The 18,657-nt window shown below is 29.6% G+C and overlaps 1 protein-coding gene and 1 long non-coding RNA gene across 11 annotated transcripts in view; one reads left to right on the forward strand and one right to left on the reverse strand.

The window, feature by feature from the left end:
- Window positions 1–18,657, forward strand: part of LOC105431144 (uncharacterized) — a 458,217-nt gene that overhangs the window by 169,810 nt on the left and 269,750 nt on the right. For 8 of the 10 annotated variants that reach the window (XM_089081292.1, XM_089081293.1, XM_089081291.1 and 5 more), the window contains 2 exons: window positions 1,388–1,508; window positions 2,464–2,642. In XM_089081292.1, the coding sequence (XP_088937418.1) occupies window positions 1,388–1,508; window positions 2,464–2,642 (300 nt within the window). Of the gene's footprint in view, window positions 1–1,387; window positions 1,509–2,463; window positions 2,643–11,462; window positions 11,560–13,029; window positions 14,100–18,657 lie in introns of those variants that run through there. The other 2 variants (XR_016140257.1, XR_016140256.1) reach the window with 2 other exon arrangements.
- Window positions 4,763–9,240, reverse strand: LOC148935658 (uncharacterized). The gene is made up of 2 exons (XR_016140264.1): window positions 7,848–9,240; window positions 4,763–6,992 (listed from the first exon to the last, which is right to left on the reverse strand). It is a non-coding gene; the product is annotated as an uncharacterized LOC148935658 (long non-coding RNA).

Consider the following 18,657-nt stretch of genomic DNA (forward strand, 5'->3'; position numbering starts at 1 on the left):
TAGAAAAGAAAGAGTCTTGAATGGATAGAAAGATATACATATAATTTGGTTTTATTATTTTTAAATTAAAGATTTTACTACATAGATTTTATTTTCTTTAAATAGTAGTATATTAAATCTTTTATACAATTGAAATACATAATTTAACTAAGGTGGACTTGTAGCAATATTTATAGGACTATAATTTGACATCAATTATTGATATCAAATCTTTTATACAAATTTTATACATTATTACAATTATTTGACTTGGCAATGTGGAAACAAAATTTTGTCTTTTTTAAAAAACTAGACATTACAAATGCGCGCTGCGCGCGCGCTATTTATCTTTTTCAACAATTAATAGTTTTTAGCAAAAATTAATATAATACTATTATACTATTGTTACACTATAATAGTTACACTATAATTTTTAACTTCTTGATACACAATTTTAAAACGATCTTCTGTGAGATCAATATAATGACAGTTATTTACGAAGTTAGCGCAGCGAGAGAACCAATCGGTATCGCGGAAAAGCAGCAACAATAATTTTGAGAGATGCGAGTATCGATGTCATGCCTTTTTTTAGAAAGAATTAATGCTAGTATCATTTGGTGAGAATAGTACATATCACTTGAGTTTAGTATAATAACGCAATTGTTATAGTAGGATAACTTGGCGCCAGTTATTGATATCAAATCTTTTATACAAATAATATCATTTGAGTCGAGTTAGCAATGCGGAAACAAATTTTTTTTTTGTTTTTTAGTAAAGCTAGTACCATTTGGATTGTTAAGTTAAACGCAATTTTATATCATAATTTTGAAAAAGAATTAAACTACCACTACTTGGGTTAGAGAATAAGAAGATTTCAATGGGAATACAAAGATACGAATCATTGATTGATTTACTTTTTTTAAAAACAATTGTACATTTAACTTTGGAGGTAATGGGCCTATAACTTGGCGCCACTTTTTTTATATCAAATCTTTTATATAAATGATATACATATTAAGTTAAACGCAATTTTATGATATTTTATTATATGATGATTATTTTTTAGAAAGAATTAAAGCTACTATCATTTGGGTTTTAGAATAAGAAGATTTTAATGAGAATACAAAGATACAAATCATTAATTGATTTACATTTTTTAAAAGCAATTATACATTTAACTTTCAAGATAATAAGATTATAACTTGGCGCCACAAATCTTTTATATAAATGGTATTACATACATATTAGGGTTGAATATTAGATATTATTTGAATTTAATAAGATTGTGATATAACATTAGATTTAAATAGGCTCTTACTATATTAGTATATACATTGATTTTATATATGTGTATATATATATATATATATATATATATATATATGTGTGTGTGTAATTTTTGTTTCAGCAATAGAAGAAAGATTTAATTTCGAATACCAGGAAAAGAGCACAAATAATAAAGATGGAATGGAAGCGACATGCAAAGCAGAAGGTCTTTATCCTCAGCCGACTCTTAATATTTTAGTCAAGTAAGTGTTTTGAAAAAAATTAAAATATTTCGAAATTTTACATATTTTTACAAAATTTAATTTACAAAATTTAATTTATCGCTATATTATTCTGGCATCTTTAAGTTATTAATAAAATGAAAACTTATGGAAGCTATATATTAAATGCATTCAATGTATACTATCGAGAGAATACATGCATATGTGTATATTGTAATATACGCATATATGTGTATCATTATATTGTTGACGTGTTATTCTAAACACGTTATTTGCGATAAATATCATCGCATGTCTCGGTAGTCGAAAGGATAAGATGCCTGCCAGTAAGCAGGAGATCCAGGTTCGACTCCTGGCTGAGGTGGTATTTTTTCGCAAAATAATTACGAATTTTCACGACTGGTTCGTGGTCGAGCCCCGCCGTGATGCACACCCTCCCTTCTTATTCGGGGGCTCGAGCCATGCTTGATGTAATCTCTCCTGTCGTGCTCCAGGAGGATTATTTGTATATTGCCAATGGCGTTGGAAGGTGTCGCCGCTGCAGTCCGACCTGCATCCATCGAGAGAATAGGATCATCTCTCTGGAGTACCGATCGTGGGAATTCGAGAGAATACATGTATATATGTATATTGTAATATACGTATATATCACTGTATCACTGTATTGTTGACGTGTTATTCTAAACACGTTATTTGCGATAAATATTATCACATGCCTCGGTAGTCGAAAGGATAAGATGCCTGCCCGGTAAGTAGGAGATCCAGGCTGAGGTGGTATTTTTTCGCAAAATAATTACGAGTTTTCACGACTATTCGTGGTCGGGCCTCGCCGTGACGTACACCCTCCCTTCTTATTTGATACATATACATGTATTCTCTCGATAATATACATCGATAGTATACTAATATAGAAAAATAAGAATTCTTATAATACAATAATTTTTTATTTTGAAAATATGATAAACGATACTTGTAGAAATGTTACAGAAAAGCAATCTTCGAAATCCACAGTGACTCTGCGCAAAGATGGATTGTATAATATTTTATCACGAGTAGATTTTCTAGATGAGGAATTACCAGAAGCAGCAGAATTCAAATGCATTCTTGATATCCCAAGAACAAATTACAGCATTCAAAAAATAATCTATTATTCCGGTTAGTTGTATATTTTATGCTTCAACATTCTTTCGCTCCCCGCTTTCTTTTTTACTCACTTCTTCCTAATTTCATCTCTTTTTTTAAATTCTATTTGTCAATTCCATCACTTTACTTTCCCTCTTTTTTTAACTTTCTCTTTTTTGTTATCTTTATTAATCTACAAATTTGCATTAAATTTCCTTATTAACTCACAATAAAAATTCAAATCAAATTTTATTACAATTTTAATAACTTTAATGACGCGATTTGATTACTTTTAATAATATTTTTACTAAAAAATTATATTATGAAAAATTCAGAATAACTTTTAGTTTTCGAATAATATAAATGCTACATAGAGAATATGATAATTTTCGCATAAATATGTTTATAATTAAAATAAATTATTCACAGTCAATATAAATTTAATATCAAATAGAAGCAAAAAGAAAGAAGAGAAAGAGATATTACAATTTTCCATTTACTTTCTGTATAAACTTTGATAATAATCAATGTTTTAAATTGAAAGTTTGGACATTTATATTTGCCGAATTATTCAATCGATCTTAGATTAAAAATATTATAAAATATTATTTAATGCATTATTTATAAAAATGTAACAATACTTGATGGATCAAAAAAAATAACAACAAGTAATATATTCATCATCACCCAAAGAAAGATACTGGTTTTTTTTTAATACAATTTTGTTAAAAAAGTCACATATTCAAAATAAATTCTTAGAAGTAACAATGAATATAATGAATTTTTAATATAAATAAAAATTATAGATTCAAGCAACAAAAAGGTATATATATCTTATACTATTCTGTCGAGTGTTTTTGTACTATCCGATGTTTTAATAACAATAAAATAATGTTGATGATTTCACACTGATTTATTCACAACCAAAGGTTAAACTTAACCAAAGGTTAGGATGTTACATTTAATCGAAGTTATGTCAACAAAAAAAATAAAAAAGTTATCATAAACAAATGATCATTCCCAGTACTTATATATGTTTATCGTTGCATGACTTCTATGATCGTATAAAACACCTACTCTAAATAATCAAAGATAATCAAATATTAAATATTGAAGAAGATATATAAAATGACCTTTTTAAAAAAAGATAAAAAAAGGGTATCAAGTATAGGAATGTGCTTGAAAAAAAAGAAGAAACTGTTGTACCAAATTAAAAAATGGAGTCTAACCGACAATATATTACCTTTTACTTTAAGGAAATACAGCCTAAGTAGTACATATCTCTGTATCTTCATTGAAGAATTTCTTTACTCTAACCAATGTGGTAATAGTTTTAATTCTTTTAAAAAAATTATGTTACGAAATTGCCATACCTAACTCAATTCTAGTTGTGATTAAACTAAAAAATAAAATCTAAGTGCTAGTATCTTTGTATTTTCATTAAAGTCTTTCTATTCTAACCCAAGTGATACTAGCTTTAATTAAAAAACAAAAAAATTTGTTTTTACATTGCCAACTTAACTCAAATGATATCATTTGTATAAAAAATTTGATATCAATACCTCAAGTTATAATCCTATAAAAATTGCGTTAATGCAATTTTAATTGTGATCAAGCTAAAAAATAAAATCTAAATGCTAGTATCTTTGTGATCTTTGTATTCATTGAAGAGCTTACCTATTCTAATTCAAATGGTACTAGTTTTAATTAAAAAATTTGTTTCCATATTGCCAACTCAATTCAAATGATATCACTTGTATAAAAGATTTGATATCAATGGCGCCAAGTTATAATCCAATCTTCCTATTCTCATCCAAATGATACGAGCCTTAATTCTTCAAAAAAAGAAAATTTCGTTTCCACATTGCCAACTCAAATAATTTTTATACAAATAAAATTTGTATAAAAGATTTGATATCAATAATTGGCGCCAACTTATAGTTTTACAAACAACTAAGTCCACTTTAGTCAAATTATATATTTCAATCGTATAAAAGATTTGATAAACCACTGTTTTAAAAAAATAAAACTCAAATAGTAGTATCTTTAATTTAAAAATAATAAAAACTAAATTATATATATATATCTTTCTATCCATTTAAGACTTCTTTTTCTAATCCAAATGGTAGTAATTATTTAGCTTTAAAAGTGTGTGTGTGTGTGTGTGTGCGTGCGTGTGTGTGTGTGTGTGTGTGTGTGTGTGTGTGTGTGTGTGTGTGTGTGTGTGTGTGTGTGTGTGTGTGTGTGTGTGTGTGTATAATTGTAATGATCATATTAAACAATAAATCTTGCCTTATTTATATTCAAATAATTTCGTCATTAGTTTTACATTTTCGTTTGGTCTGAGCGCCAAATATTTTTACATAAAAATTTTTTTTATTTAAATAAAATTTTTTCATTTATTTTATACTGTTACTTTTTAATTCTTTGTGATAAAAACGTAGGTTGAATAAAAATTTTGTGATATAATAATATTTTAAAGCTAAATAATTACTACCATTTGAGTTAGAAAAAGAAGTCTTAAATGGATAGAAAGATATACATATAATTTGGTTTTTATTATTTTTAAATTAAAGATACTACTACTTGAGTTTTATTTTTTTTAAACAGTGGTTTATCAAATCTTTTATACGATTGAAATATATAATTTGACTAAAGTGGACTTGTAGCTCCATGTTTGTAGGACTATAACTTGACGCCAATTATTGATATCAAATCTTTTATACAAATTTTACACAATCATTTGAGTTGGCAATGGAAACGAAATTTTCTTTTTTTGAAGAATTAAGACTAGTATCATTTGGATGAGAATAGGAAGATTGGATTACTTGGCGCCATTGATATCAAATCTTTTATACAAGTAATATCATTTGAATTGAGTTAGCAATATGGAAACAAATTTTTTTGTTTTTTAATTAAAACTAGTACCATTTGAATTAGAATAGGTAGGCTCTTCAATGAATACAAAGATCACAAAGATACTAGCATTTAGATTTTATTTTTTAGCTTGATCACTAAAATTGCATTAGATATGATAATTTCGTAACATAACTTTTTTTTAAAGAATTAAAACTACTACCACATAGATTGGAGTAAAAAGAAAATAAAAGAAATTCAAATAGTCAAGTAGATTGACTATTTTTTAACTTTACATATCACTTTAGTAGAATAACGCAATTTTTATAGGATTATAACTTGACGCCAGTTATTGATATTAAATTTTTTATACAAATGATATCATTTGAGTTAAGTTGGCAATGTAAAAACAAATTTTTTGTTTTTTAATTAAAGCTAGTATCACTTGGGTTAGAATAGAAAGACTTCTAATGAAAATACAAAGATACTAGCACTTAGATTTTATTTTTTAGTTTAATCACAACTAGAATTGAGTTAGGTATGGCAATTTCGTAACATAATTTTTTTAAAATTAAAACTACTATCACATTAGTTAGAGTAAAGAAATTCTTTAGTGAAGATACAGAGGTATGTACCACTTAGGTTGTATTTCCTTAAAGTAAAAAATAATATATTGCTGGTTAAACTCCATTTTTTAACTTGGTACAAAAGTTTCTTCTTTTTTCAAGCACATCTCTATACATCCCTATACTATAATTTTTTTAACTTTTTTTTAAAAAGGTCATTTTTAAAATAATATCACGCATTTTGTCGTATTATATATCACTTGGGTTTAATAGAATAACGCAATTTTTATAATAGGATTTTATAATAGGATGTAATACGATTATATACCTTGACGCCACTTATTGATATCAAATCTTTTATACAAATGATATCATTTGAGTTGAATTAGCAATGTGGAAACAAATTTTTTTGTTTTTCAATTAAAGCTAGTACCACTTGAGTTAAAATAGGAAGACTTCAACAAAATGAATACAAAGAGTACAAAGATACTAGTACTTAGATTTTATTTTTTAATTTTATATAGTTTTATCACAATATATAGCTATACAACTATTATATTACAACTATTATATTATAACTATTACAACTACAGAAACAGTTACAAAGAATCGAAAGCCAAATTGAAACATTTATATAAAATGGTAATGTTAATATTAATAGACAAAGTTAGTTATTTTACATTATATAGATATGTATAGGAATATGAATCTAGATCGCATCAAATTGAAATGTTTATATAATAAAATAGTAACATTTCTATTTCTATACTCATATAAAACCATATTTTAATGTCGCCCTTAATTTAAAAGATTTCATTCACCCATACATATCAGGCCCTTCTTAGAGTATCGTTTATGTTTCTTTTAATTGTTTTCTTGTACACACATACTAGATCCTTTTAGGATATTATTTGACATCTCTTTTGAACATTGATAATTTTTATGTAACTTTTATTTAAACCTGCAAGTAGAAGAAACGTTAAAATAAATAAATATCTTTATTTTATAAAAAAATAAAAGAATTATATAATTTATCAATTAACTATACAACTATAGAAACAGTTACAAAGAATCGAAAACCAAGTTGAAACGTTTATATAAAATGATAATGTTAATATTAACATTATCATTTTATATAAACGTTTCAACTTGGTTTTCGATTTACACATTAACAACTTCCTATTCTCCTTTCTTCAGAATTTTATTCTTTGTTGTTCAATTAATGATTAATTAATTTTAGCATTTTTTCTCCACCACAATTAGATAAAGCTATTTTATATTATATAAATATGTATATGAATATGATCTGGAAAATAAAAATATGTGAATGTTACTATTTTATTACATGAACATTTCAATTCAATTTTAGATTCTTTTCAACTAATTAACTAATTTCAGTATTTTTTTATTTCACTATTTTTATATAAATATGTAATTACATGAAAGTTATCAATCAATGTTCAAAAGCGAAATAAATGATATCCTGATCGAACTAATATGTGTGTACAAATGAAATGGTTTCGAATCAGTATAAAAATATATAAGTGTTATCATTTTATTACATTATTTCAATTCGACTTCAGATTCTTTTCAATTAATTAACTAATTTTAGTATTTTTTTTTATGATTTATATGAAAATATGTAAACAGATAGAACTTCAAGAATATCTTTTTATTACTTCAGGTTTATGTCATCTAGGTTCATACTCAAATGTATATTCATATAATATAAAACAACTAGCTCTATCCAATTGTGATGGGGATATTTACATAACATCAAATTTAAATGTTCATATAATAAAATGGGAACACTTACATATATTTTTATATTCATCTAAAACCATATTTTAATATCGCCCTTAATTTAGAAGATTTCATTCCCCATACATATCAGGTCCTTTTAAAGTATCGTTTATGTCTCTTTTAAACATCGTTTTCTTATACACACATACTAGATCCTTTTAGAGTATTATTTGACATCTTTTTTTGAACATTGATAATTTTTATGTAACTTTTATTTAAACCTGCAAGAAGAAGAAACGTTAAAATAAATAAATATCTTTTTTTATAAACAAAATAAAAGAATTACAAAATTTATCAATTAACTATACAACTACAGAAACAATTACAAAGAATCAAAAGCCAAATTGAATAATGTTAATATTAATTGAAACATTTATATAAAATGATAATGTTAATATTAACATTTCAACTTGGCTTCCTATTCTTCTGAACTTATTTCTTTGTCATTCAATTAATAATTAATTAATTTTAGCATTTTTTTCCAACCATAATTACATAAAACTAGTTATTTTATATTATATAAATATGTATATGAATATGACCCAGAAACATAAAATTGAAGTGTTCATATAATAAAATGGTAACATTTATATATATTTTTATACTTATCTAAAGCCATTTATTTTAATGCCCTTAATTTAGAAGATTTTATTCATCCATACATATCATGTTCTTTTAGAGTATTGTTTATGTCTCTTTTAAACATTATTTTCTTGTATACGCATATTAGATCCTTTTAGAGTATTATTTGACATTTCTTTTGAACATTGATAATTGTTATGTAACTTTTATTTAAACCTGCAAGAGGAAAAAAACGTTACAATGGATAAATGTCTTTTTTTCATAAAAAGAAATAAAATAATTACACAACTTACAGAAACAGAAAGAATCGAAATCCAAATTGAAACATTTATAAAATGGTTTTTATGAATTTTATTCTTTGTCGTTCAATTAATAATTAAATAATTTTAGCATTTTTTCCCAACCAGATAAAATTAATTATTTTATATTATATAGATATGTATATGAATAAATATGTCTAGATAACATCAACTTGAAATGTTCATATAATAAAATGGTAACATTTATATATATTTTTATATTTATCTAAAGCCATATTTTAATTTCACCGTTAATTTAAAAGATTTCATTCATTCATACATATCAAGTCCTTTTAGGATATCATTTATTAAACATTAATAACAATAATGTAACTTATATATTTTAACCTGCAAGAAGAAGAAACATTGAAATAAATAAATATTTTTTTTTCATAAAAAGAAATAAAAGAATTATAAAAATTTTTCAACTTGGATTCTTATTCTTCTAAACATTAATCTTTGCCATTCAATTAATGTTTATAAATTTTTATAAAAATCATGATTAGTTAAAATAGAATCTGAAATTGAATTGAAATGTTCATGTAAAAATAAAATAATAAAATGAAAAATAGAATTTACCTGCAAAATATAGTAGACACAAACATGAGTTACACTCCGAAACAAATTATCAACAAACTGTCAAACTCGCCGCGAATGTCAATATCGTTGGCCACTACTCAGACGTGCAGAAAAAGAGTAAGCACTACTATATGCAATAGTAGTAAGCAATTTATTAATACTGCTAATGTTTCCTTTTCAATGCACGCGTATTTATTACACACGTATTTATTATTATATTGATACTCGAGAGGTCTACAATCAAAAATACTACCGTGTTTACATCAATCAATCAATCTTATCGACCCAGCGGATAAATCAGGTCTTTTATTAATAAGTCAGGGTTACTGCAGGATCCAGCGAACATTGATTCGCTAGATCCTACAGTAACTCTGACTTATCAGTCTGATAATCCGCTAAGATTAATAATGACATCTCGTGACAGACGTTGCAGCCGTACAAAGGCGATGATAATAATGATGTTTCTTAAAGTAAAAATTTCCAAATCGGACTTTGCGTACCAATATCTCTGCTTGTAGGGCACGTAGCAGAAAAATAAAAATACCTTTATTATGCAAGTCGGACTCAAGCTATCGATCAAGCCTACTTGATCAGTTTAGCCGTTATTGAGATTCGATACTCGAATTTCGGATGCTCGCATCTCGCCGACTCACGTAAAGTCACATGATAGTTCTCGATTGAGTTAACACCCGAGACACTATCATGTCTCCTGATAACAAATTTGTTCAATGGATATTGTAAAAAAAATTAAATTTATGTAAATATGAGTTTTTTTTATAAAAATGACAGTTTTTGCCCGAATTATTAGTCAAGTCCGTGATCTTTTAATAATCTTTTAACAAATCAAAACGTAATAAAAAATAAAAATTTTTATATGAAATACAATCCATATTACTTTTATATAAAATGTGCTCTTAATAACTAAAATCATGCTGAAAAAAAATTAATAGCTGATTCAAGAAAATTATTAGTTGACTGATTTGTCTAACATATTTATTTAACAAACGATTGATTTGCATCATTAATTGATTAATAATCTATATGTATAATAATAAAAACGCTGCAGATTATCTTAAAATAATTAAAATTTATAAAAAACACAATTATTCATATAAATTCATATAAATTTATCCTTTATAAATTTGTCTTTTTATTCATATAAGTGGACAATAAAAAATTAAAATAAATTCAATAAGTAAAAAAAATATTTGTATAACGATTAGAATGTAGCATTTGAACAATATCGATACAACATTATTTTCAATTATCAATATTTCTGACTAAAAACCATTCGTTGATTAACTAATCAAAAGACACGGTGATGTCTCGACGCGCAACGAAGTTCCCCTAACTCTCTTTACGCAAAATCCCGGGATGAACTCGCTCTACATTTTCATATCTCAGCAATGACTGCATCGATTAAGTCCTAAGTACGTTTAATCGATAGCTGAGTACCAAATTATACGAGAAAAGTGTTTTTATTTTTTTTTGTGTTCTAAACTGAGATATCGAGACGCAAAGTTCAAATTGATAAATTTTAAGAAACGTCTTGGTCGTCGTCGACCGTGACTTTTTTTTTTTCTGTCGCAAGAAGCACTAGTGAACACTATGATAGCTCTTGTAGCTCTCATTTTTTTGATATGTCTTTGACAAATATCTTCCGTGTGAAGTTGTATTAATAAAAAAGAAGAATGCGTCATATATAATAGTAAATAATACTGTAATACATAATTAAATATTATTGAAGTGGTCAATATTTTTTGAAGTGATATCACTCATGACTTATGTAAAAATTGTACAGGGAAAGATACAATTATTAAAAATGAATTAACATTGATAAGAGAAATACGTATCATTCCTTTACAATTATATTTAGAACAAAATAGTAAATTAATAAAAATAAATTCAATTTAATTTGACTGCAGTACTAACAATTACAATATGACTATGAGGACAATTTTATAAGATAATGATTGAATTTAATGATAAGGGAATGAAGTCCTTATTAGAGTTGATGCTTATCTTTTTTTCTTTAATATGTATCATCTCTGAAATTAATCTTTTATGATAGTTAGATTCAAAATCAAGTATTTTGACATTATCTCAGTCAAATCTATGATTTTTATTAACAGTATATTTTTTATTAACAGTGTATTTTTTATTAACAGTGTATCTCTCCCGGTGAGGGAGTATTGTCCTCTCCCTCATCGAACTTCGGAAAGGTGGACTTCCCTTCCTCCTAAGTAGAGGGAGGGATGGGAAGAGGTGAGTGGCACCCAGCCTACCCCATCCCAATACGCGAGTGTCAGGGTGGCCTTGATACATGCTCCCAATAGCTGGTAGATGCAATAAAGCCGACACGCATGCGGCCCCTCTTAGCTGTGGGAGCCATCTCCGGTCCCGACTTCTGTGCCGAACCTGACTTGGCTCAGGGGTTTGTGAAGGGGGGGGATTATGCTACTCCCTCCGCCTCCGGGCAGGGGTCAGTCGTTTGTTAGGAAGAATATCTGGCGGCGCCGCAGTCCCTTTCCTCCCCGTCCTCGAAAAGAGGATCTTTCTCTTTCCTCCTGCGCCTCCTGCTTCTGCGACATTATCTTTTTACAAAAGAAGGAAACGTCCTTCCAAACTTCCTTGCCTTGTCGACTATCCTCCGTGATGGCCGATAGCGAAAAGTTCTCGTCCAACTGAAGCAAGAAGTTCTCGTCCAACTGGAACGAGGACACCGCATTCTTCCTCTCACGATGCACACGCTTCGAGTGTGTGCTGCGCGGTGTCCTCACCTGCCGCACAGTCCACCATGCCATGCGTTTCGTTCCGATTCGGTGCAGATACCGACCAAAACACCCATGGCCGGTTACCAACCGGAAGGAGAGTCCTCCATGAGCCCTGTTCAGCCAGTCTTCCAGGCAGAGCCGGCTGACTTCCATCGTCCGGACGCCTGCAATGGCGGGATCGTAAAGCTGAATTATCCAGCGAGTGACGACTCTTCTGCTATAGGTTCCACGGTCCTATTTGTAGAGAGCCCCCGGTTCTTTAGCCGGCTGACACACCGCTAAACTTCGGCGTGCCCCCAATCCAGAAAATTAATGGGGAGTGTCCCAGTCAGGACCGTGGTGGTCGCCGCATGCGACATCGTCCTATAGGCCCTCGTCAGGCGCAGTGCAGAATTGCACTGCGCCTGCTTCATTTAGCGGAGACTCTTTTTGTCCTCCGCCAGACGATGGGCCTATATCAGTGATCCATATAGGGCCACCGAGTGGGCGGCGTTCGCATAGAACCGTCTGACTCTGGTGCCCGAACCTCCTAAATTGGATAGGAGACGGCTAAGCTTGTTAGCCATTGCCTCCACCCTGAAGTCAAAATGCCTCCTGAAGCCTCAAATCTGGTGGACCTGTTACAGCAACGAATAAAAATAAATCATTGCATATTTTAAAGTCTTTTGTCGAAGATCTCCATATTTCTATAAATCGCGTTGCACAACACAAAATTGGAGCTGCATCTGTTCATATTTCCTCAAAAAAAAAAAAATTAAATAAATAAATAAATAAATGGCATCCAAACAAACTCCATTTGATCCAAGAATTATCTAAGGATGATTTTGATAGACGCGTGTAGTTTTGCGATCTTATGATGAAAATCATAATTGATGATCCCTTATTCCTTGATAATATTGTTTCCTCTGATGAGGCTACATTTGAGTTAACTGGAAATGTAAAAAGACATAACTGTTTGTAGATACTGGATCGATTCTTACTGGATGAGAGAAAATCATACTTAGCACCCACAAAAGTTAATGTATGGGTGCTTTGGATTAATGTGTGCTGGTACTTTCACGGGTAGATTAAGTCCTTTCTTCATAGAAGGCAATTTAATAGCTCAAATGTACAAAACCATGCTTCGAAAACAAATTATGCCAGTTATGCAAGAAATAGCTGGTTGAAATTTGGATGACATTTATTTTCAGCTGGATGGAACTCTTCCTCATTACAGGGTTAATGTACGTCAATATTTAGATGAAATCTTTCCTCATAAGTGGATAGGGTGAAAAGATTCCATTGAGTGACCACCTCGATCTCTGGACTTGAATCCACTTGACTACTTTTTTTGGGGATATTTGAAAAGTAAGATTCACATCAGCAAGCCTCAATATTTAGATGATTTGCAACACAGGATAGTTCATGAAATAAATCTTATATCACAATAAATTTATAGGAATGCGGTTTCAGGTTTTTATAATAGATTAGCACATTGCCAGGCAGTTCAAGAGCAACAATTTGAACATTTAATGTGTTATTTTGGTGACATACGCCTTAATTAGCCGGGTCTGCAACCGATCTTGCCTTAAGTGGCTAAATCTGTACCCAAATCGACTTCGAGTTCAAAGTTAAGTTCACCAAAGATAATCCTTCATGATTTCTACAGCTTTTATTCGGATCATTTTTCTCGATACCGTCTTTTATTATATTTATTATAACTATCACTAATTTGACCTCCAAATGACCACTAGGGATCACCTTGATCACTGACATGACAATGAACGTAGAATTTCCCGCGCTTTTTAAATCCGAAATCAAAAAAGGAATTTCCATTTAAAAATTCAATGTTGACTTTCAGGTAACCTTCAAGGTCAAGTTTAAGATCAAGTTTATGGCTACCAGAAATAGTCTTTCATGACCTCTATAACTCTTATCCGGGTCATTTTCCCTGAAAGTGTACTTTTGAAGATCAGGGGAATCCCGTTCTTTTCTATCCTGTATAAATTTATCAATTGATTGACAAATATAATACAAATAATACAAAACAAATCATTTGTTTAATGATATTTAGCTAATGTTAGACCAACAAACCAATATTTCTTTTTAATTAATTAACTACTAATTTTATTCGAGTTTAATGTATTTTACTCATTAATTACATATTTTTTTATAAAAATAATATGAATTAATTTATAATTGTTTATAAATAAATTTCCATTTTTTCTTTTATCAAGTTTCATCTATCAAACTTTCGCGAACTTGGTTAATAATAGTAACAGCAGGAAAACGTTACTTGTTTATGAGAGAAACATATTTCAATTATATATGTTTTATTTCTTTAATAATATATGTATAGAATGTCTGATTCGAAATGATATAACACTTATGTGCAAATAGAGCGGGTCAAACTGAACAAGATCCTCTCTCACCACGCTCCTAGCGAATCACGAACGTGTATAACAATGGACGGTCACACTTCTCTGTACGTTTGCATTCATCAATGGGTTATATAGATAGATGCTCATTCGGCAACTTTTATTAATTAATAACTCGTTATTATTGCGAAAATGATAAAAGACTTTTCTGCTCAGTTTGTCCTGCACACAAACATCATTTTGAATCAAACAACTCATATATCAAATAAATGTGTTATATATCTTCAATAGTAAATAAATGGCTGTATTATTATTTAGAGTAGCAGTTACATGCGATATAGAAATTAAATAACGTTAGATATGTATTATATAAAAAGAATTGCAATACATGACTGCTTATGTATGAAAACATTTATTGATATCTTTCATTTTGTTGGCATAACATTAGTTAATACAATCCAATATTTAATCAACTGTTAATTGTCGATAAATAAACGTAACGCTATTAACACCATATTATTGGGTTCTCGGAAAAGTCATGACGCATTTTTGTAACAAATGGCGCTAGTTCATTTTTGGAAGTACTAGAATCATTCGCATCTATGTTATTACTATGTTATTTGACAGTTTTAGCTTCATTTAAAAAAAATTGAGCAATGTGGTTGAGTTTTAGAGATTTTATAATAAGTTGAAGATAAAAGACCAAACTGTGCATTTTCGTTATATATTACTGTTTTACTTCCGTAAAGAACGTGCGTCAAGCTTGTGAAAAGTTGCATAAAGTTTACGGTGACAATGTTTCACAAGAACATCAGTGCCAACGATGGTTCACGAAATTCTATACTGGTGATTTTGATTTTAACGACGCTCCTCAGTCAAACCATCGAGATTGATGACGACAAAATAAAGACATTGAGTCAAACCCACGTTACACAACACGAGAGATTGCAGAAACACTGAACATCATTCAAGTATTCACGACTACCTGAAGAAGCTGGGATACGTAGCAAGCTCGATATTTAGGTTCTTCATGAACTCAAAGAAGTTCATTAAACGGCGCGTATAAACATCTGCGATATGCTCATTAAATGTGAGGAAAACGATCCTTTTTTGAAGCGACTGATAATTGGTGATGAGAAGTAGATTGTTTACAACAATGTGGTGCGCAAACGGTCTTGGTCCCGACGTGATAATTCGTCTCAAATGACATCAAAAGCAAACATTCATCAGAGAAAGGTTATGCTCTTAGTGTGATGGGATTTTAAAGATGTCGTGTTTTTCGAGCTCCTACCAAGAAACCAAACAATCAATTCGAATGTGTACTGTCGGCAATTAGACAGTTTGAACGAATCTATCATCCAGAAAGGTTCAAAGCTCGTTAATCGTAAAGGAGTTGTGTTCCATCACGACAACGCGAGATCACACACAAGTTTGTCAAAAATTATTGGAACTTGGATGGGATGATGTTGCCACACCCACCATACTCGCCTGACTTTCCACTGTCAGACTTCCACTTGTTTCACTCTCTTCAAACTCCTTGCATGGATATAATGTTTAATTCAGATGGGGCTATAAATCAGTACCTTCAGTTTTTCGCCAATAAAGACAGGTTCTTCTATGAACGAGGAATTATGAAACTCATTGAAAGATGGCAAAAGGTTATTGAACAAAACGGACAATATATCATTGATTGATCTTTGTTCTTTATATAAATAAATGACTTTTGAAAAACATAGAAAAAATATGACTTTTCTGACAACCCAATATTTCAGAACATCAAGCTAATGAGTATTGGAGTTGATGTAGATCTAATATAAGATCAATGTTTCTTCTCTATTCGAGTATCCTATTAGTTAGAAAATATAAATTGTCAAAAGAACAGTTTCTAAAAACAAATAAGCTTTTAAATTTATCTTCAATTATTAATTAATTTCTCACAAAAGAATCTCGCGAAATGTCAAATTCTAATTCTAATGAAACTTTAATTACACAGATTACATAAATAGATGAATTTAAAAAGTGTCAGTTGCAGCAAAAAAAATAGTTAAAATAGGGAGTGAAACCTTTATATGTAAAACTTAGATTTTAGATTTTTTCTTCGTTATAACATTAATTTTTTCTTTAAAACTTCAAGATATAGAAAGATATTCAAGATATCAAAAAATGTTTTATATAAAGATTTTATAATAAAATTAGCTTTATTTATTCATGTCAATAATATTTTTAAAAAATTATTATTTTCGAAAATTTTCAAAATTCTTTTAAATAATTATTTTTTAAAAATATTATGTATATGGATAAATAAAGCTAATTTAATGGTTATGTCCAGTGGACTTCATGATTCTTTTCTTTCCTAAAATGTGTGGCTGACACAACTTTATTTTTTTTTAGTACAATAAGGAATTTTTTTTTATTAAAACCTTTCTACGAAATTGTTGTGTGTCAGCATTTCAGGAAACAAGAGAAAGATTTACAATTATTCCGACTATTAATGAATATATTATAATGTATCTTTTATTTAATTTAAAGAAAAGAAAAAGTTTTTTCTAAATCGGATTTTTTGCAAAATGATATATAAGATTATATACACTTGACAGAGTTCGAACGTCACATGTCTTAAGAGACTGTATATATATTTTATATAAGACAGTCGCTGATATTTTATTTTATGTGATATATATATATATATATATATATATATATATATATATATATATATATATATATGGGACATCCTGTATATATCTCCCACATTTGGAATACACTACGTGATTCTTTAATTCTTCTGCTAAAAGAAACAACTTTTTCCTTTAGCAAAATTGCGTGTGACGAATAATTTTTATAGTAAATCAGATTAAAAATGACGAATGAGCGCGCGTATGTGCGTAGTGGTCAAGGCTAGCGCGCGTTCCACAGGCCGACGCAGTCTGGTACTTAATCTTTGACGACTTCACGTATTATATTATTTAAAATGTGATAAAAGTTAACAAAATAAGTATTGTTTCCATCCTTTAACGATTAATAAAAAAATTGTCTATATTTCGTAGTATTATCTCGAAATAAAAATAAATGTAAATAATATGGTCTATGAACTGAGCATTCTATTATTTTAATTACTGCACAATTGCATATATAATAACAATAAAAAAATATACTGAATTTATTTAACGAATTTATTTAAACTGTTACGTCCAACCCGAGATAAATATTTTTTTTGAAAATGGATAGGTTAAGAAGGACGCTCCAAATACAGCGGTGGGCGCGCTGAGGCGTCCCTACGAGTTGGACGCACTGTGCAGATCCACGAATGCGAGTCAACGTCTTGAAAAAGACGCTATGACTTCGATTGCGTGACGTGCGTCCGTCGGTCTGTAATTTAGGCAAGAGAATTTAATCTCTTTTGCCAGGGACAGGACCATATGCGAATCTTGGGATAACGGGGAATGAAAGAGGGAGGAAATAACTAAAACGATAAATAATTTGAATTTTACATATAATTAATAATTTTAAAAACGATTACAAGTTTAACTAACTACAAGATCCGCGTCATTATTTCTTGTGTTGAAGTACATTTGCTGAAGGTATATTTACATTTGATAAAATAATAAAAAAAAAGGTGTTACATACGGAAATTCATATAATATAAATGTTCTAGAAAATTTACGGATGTATTATTTAATTTTCGTGTACAAATTCGATTATATTTGTTTGTCTACATTCTAATTATTCTTATCTTACGTTGTTTAATATATTTTAATATTTTTATCCTACGTTGTTTAATATATTTAAATCTATATTTTGATATCCGTGTGTGGTTGTTTCGGAGAGGAGGTCAGATTTCTGATGGTGAGGTCTAGAGAAGGAGGGGAAGGAGTCCGGAGTTCGCAGAACTCGTCCAAGGATTTCTTTGTGCGGAAATCTGGATATTGGAAATTTGTGTCATGGCACTCTGGGAAGAGTGCGCTAAAATCTGGGGGTGACCCAGATTCGGATGGTCTAATCGGGGAATAGGACGAAGGAGACATGCACAATGAATAGGGTCTTGTGCTGGAATAACTCGTGGTTTCTTCAGCACATGTAAAAACCTTGGGTGTCCCAGGCGAGAGGTAGTTGGCTGATCGACGAGCTCGCTTGTTGCGACGATAACGGAGTCTCTTCAGGGCTCGCCTCCGTCTCTGAGCGTCAGAAAGAGAGGATGATGTAGATCTCACTAGAAGAAATGGATTAGTTGG

The sequence above is a fragment of the Pogonomyrmex barbatus genome, unplaced genomic scaffold, assembly GCF_055798465.1.
Source record: "Pogonomyrmex barbatus isolate J1 unplaced genomic scaffold, ASM5579846v1 scaffold4, whole genome shotgun sequence".
Classification (NCBI taxonomy): Eukaryota; Metazoa; Arthropoda; class Insecta; order Hymenoptera; family Formicidae; genus Pogonomyrmex; species Pogonomyrmex barbatus.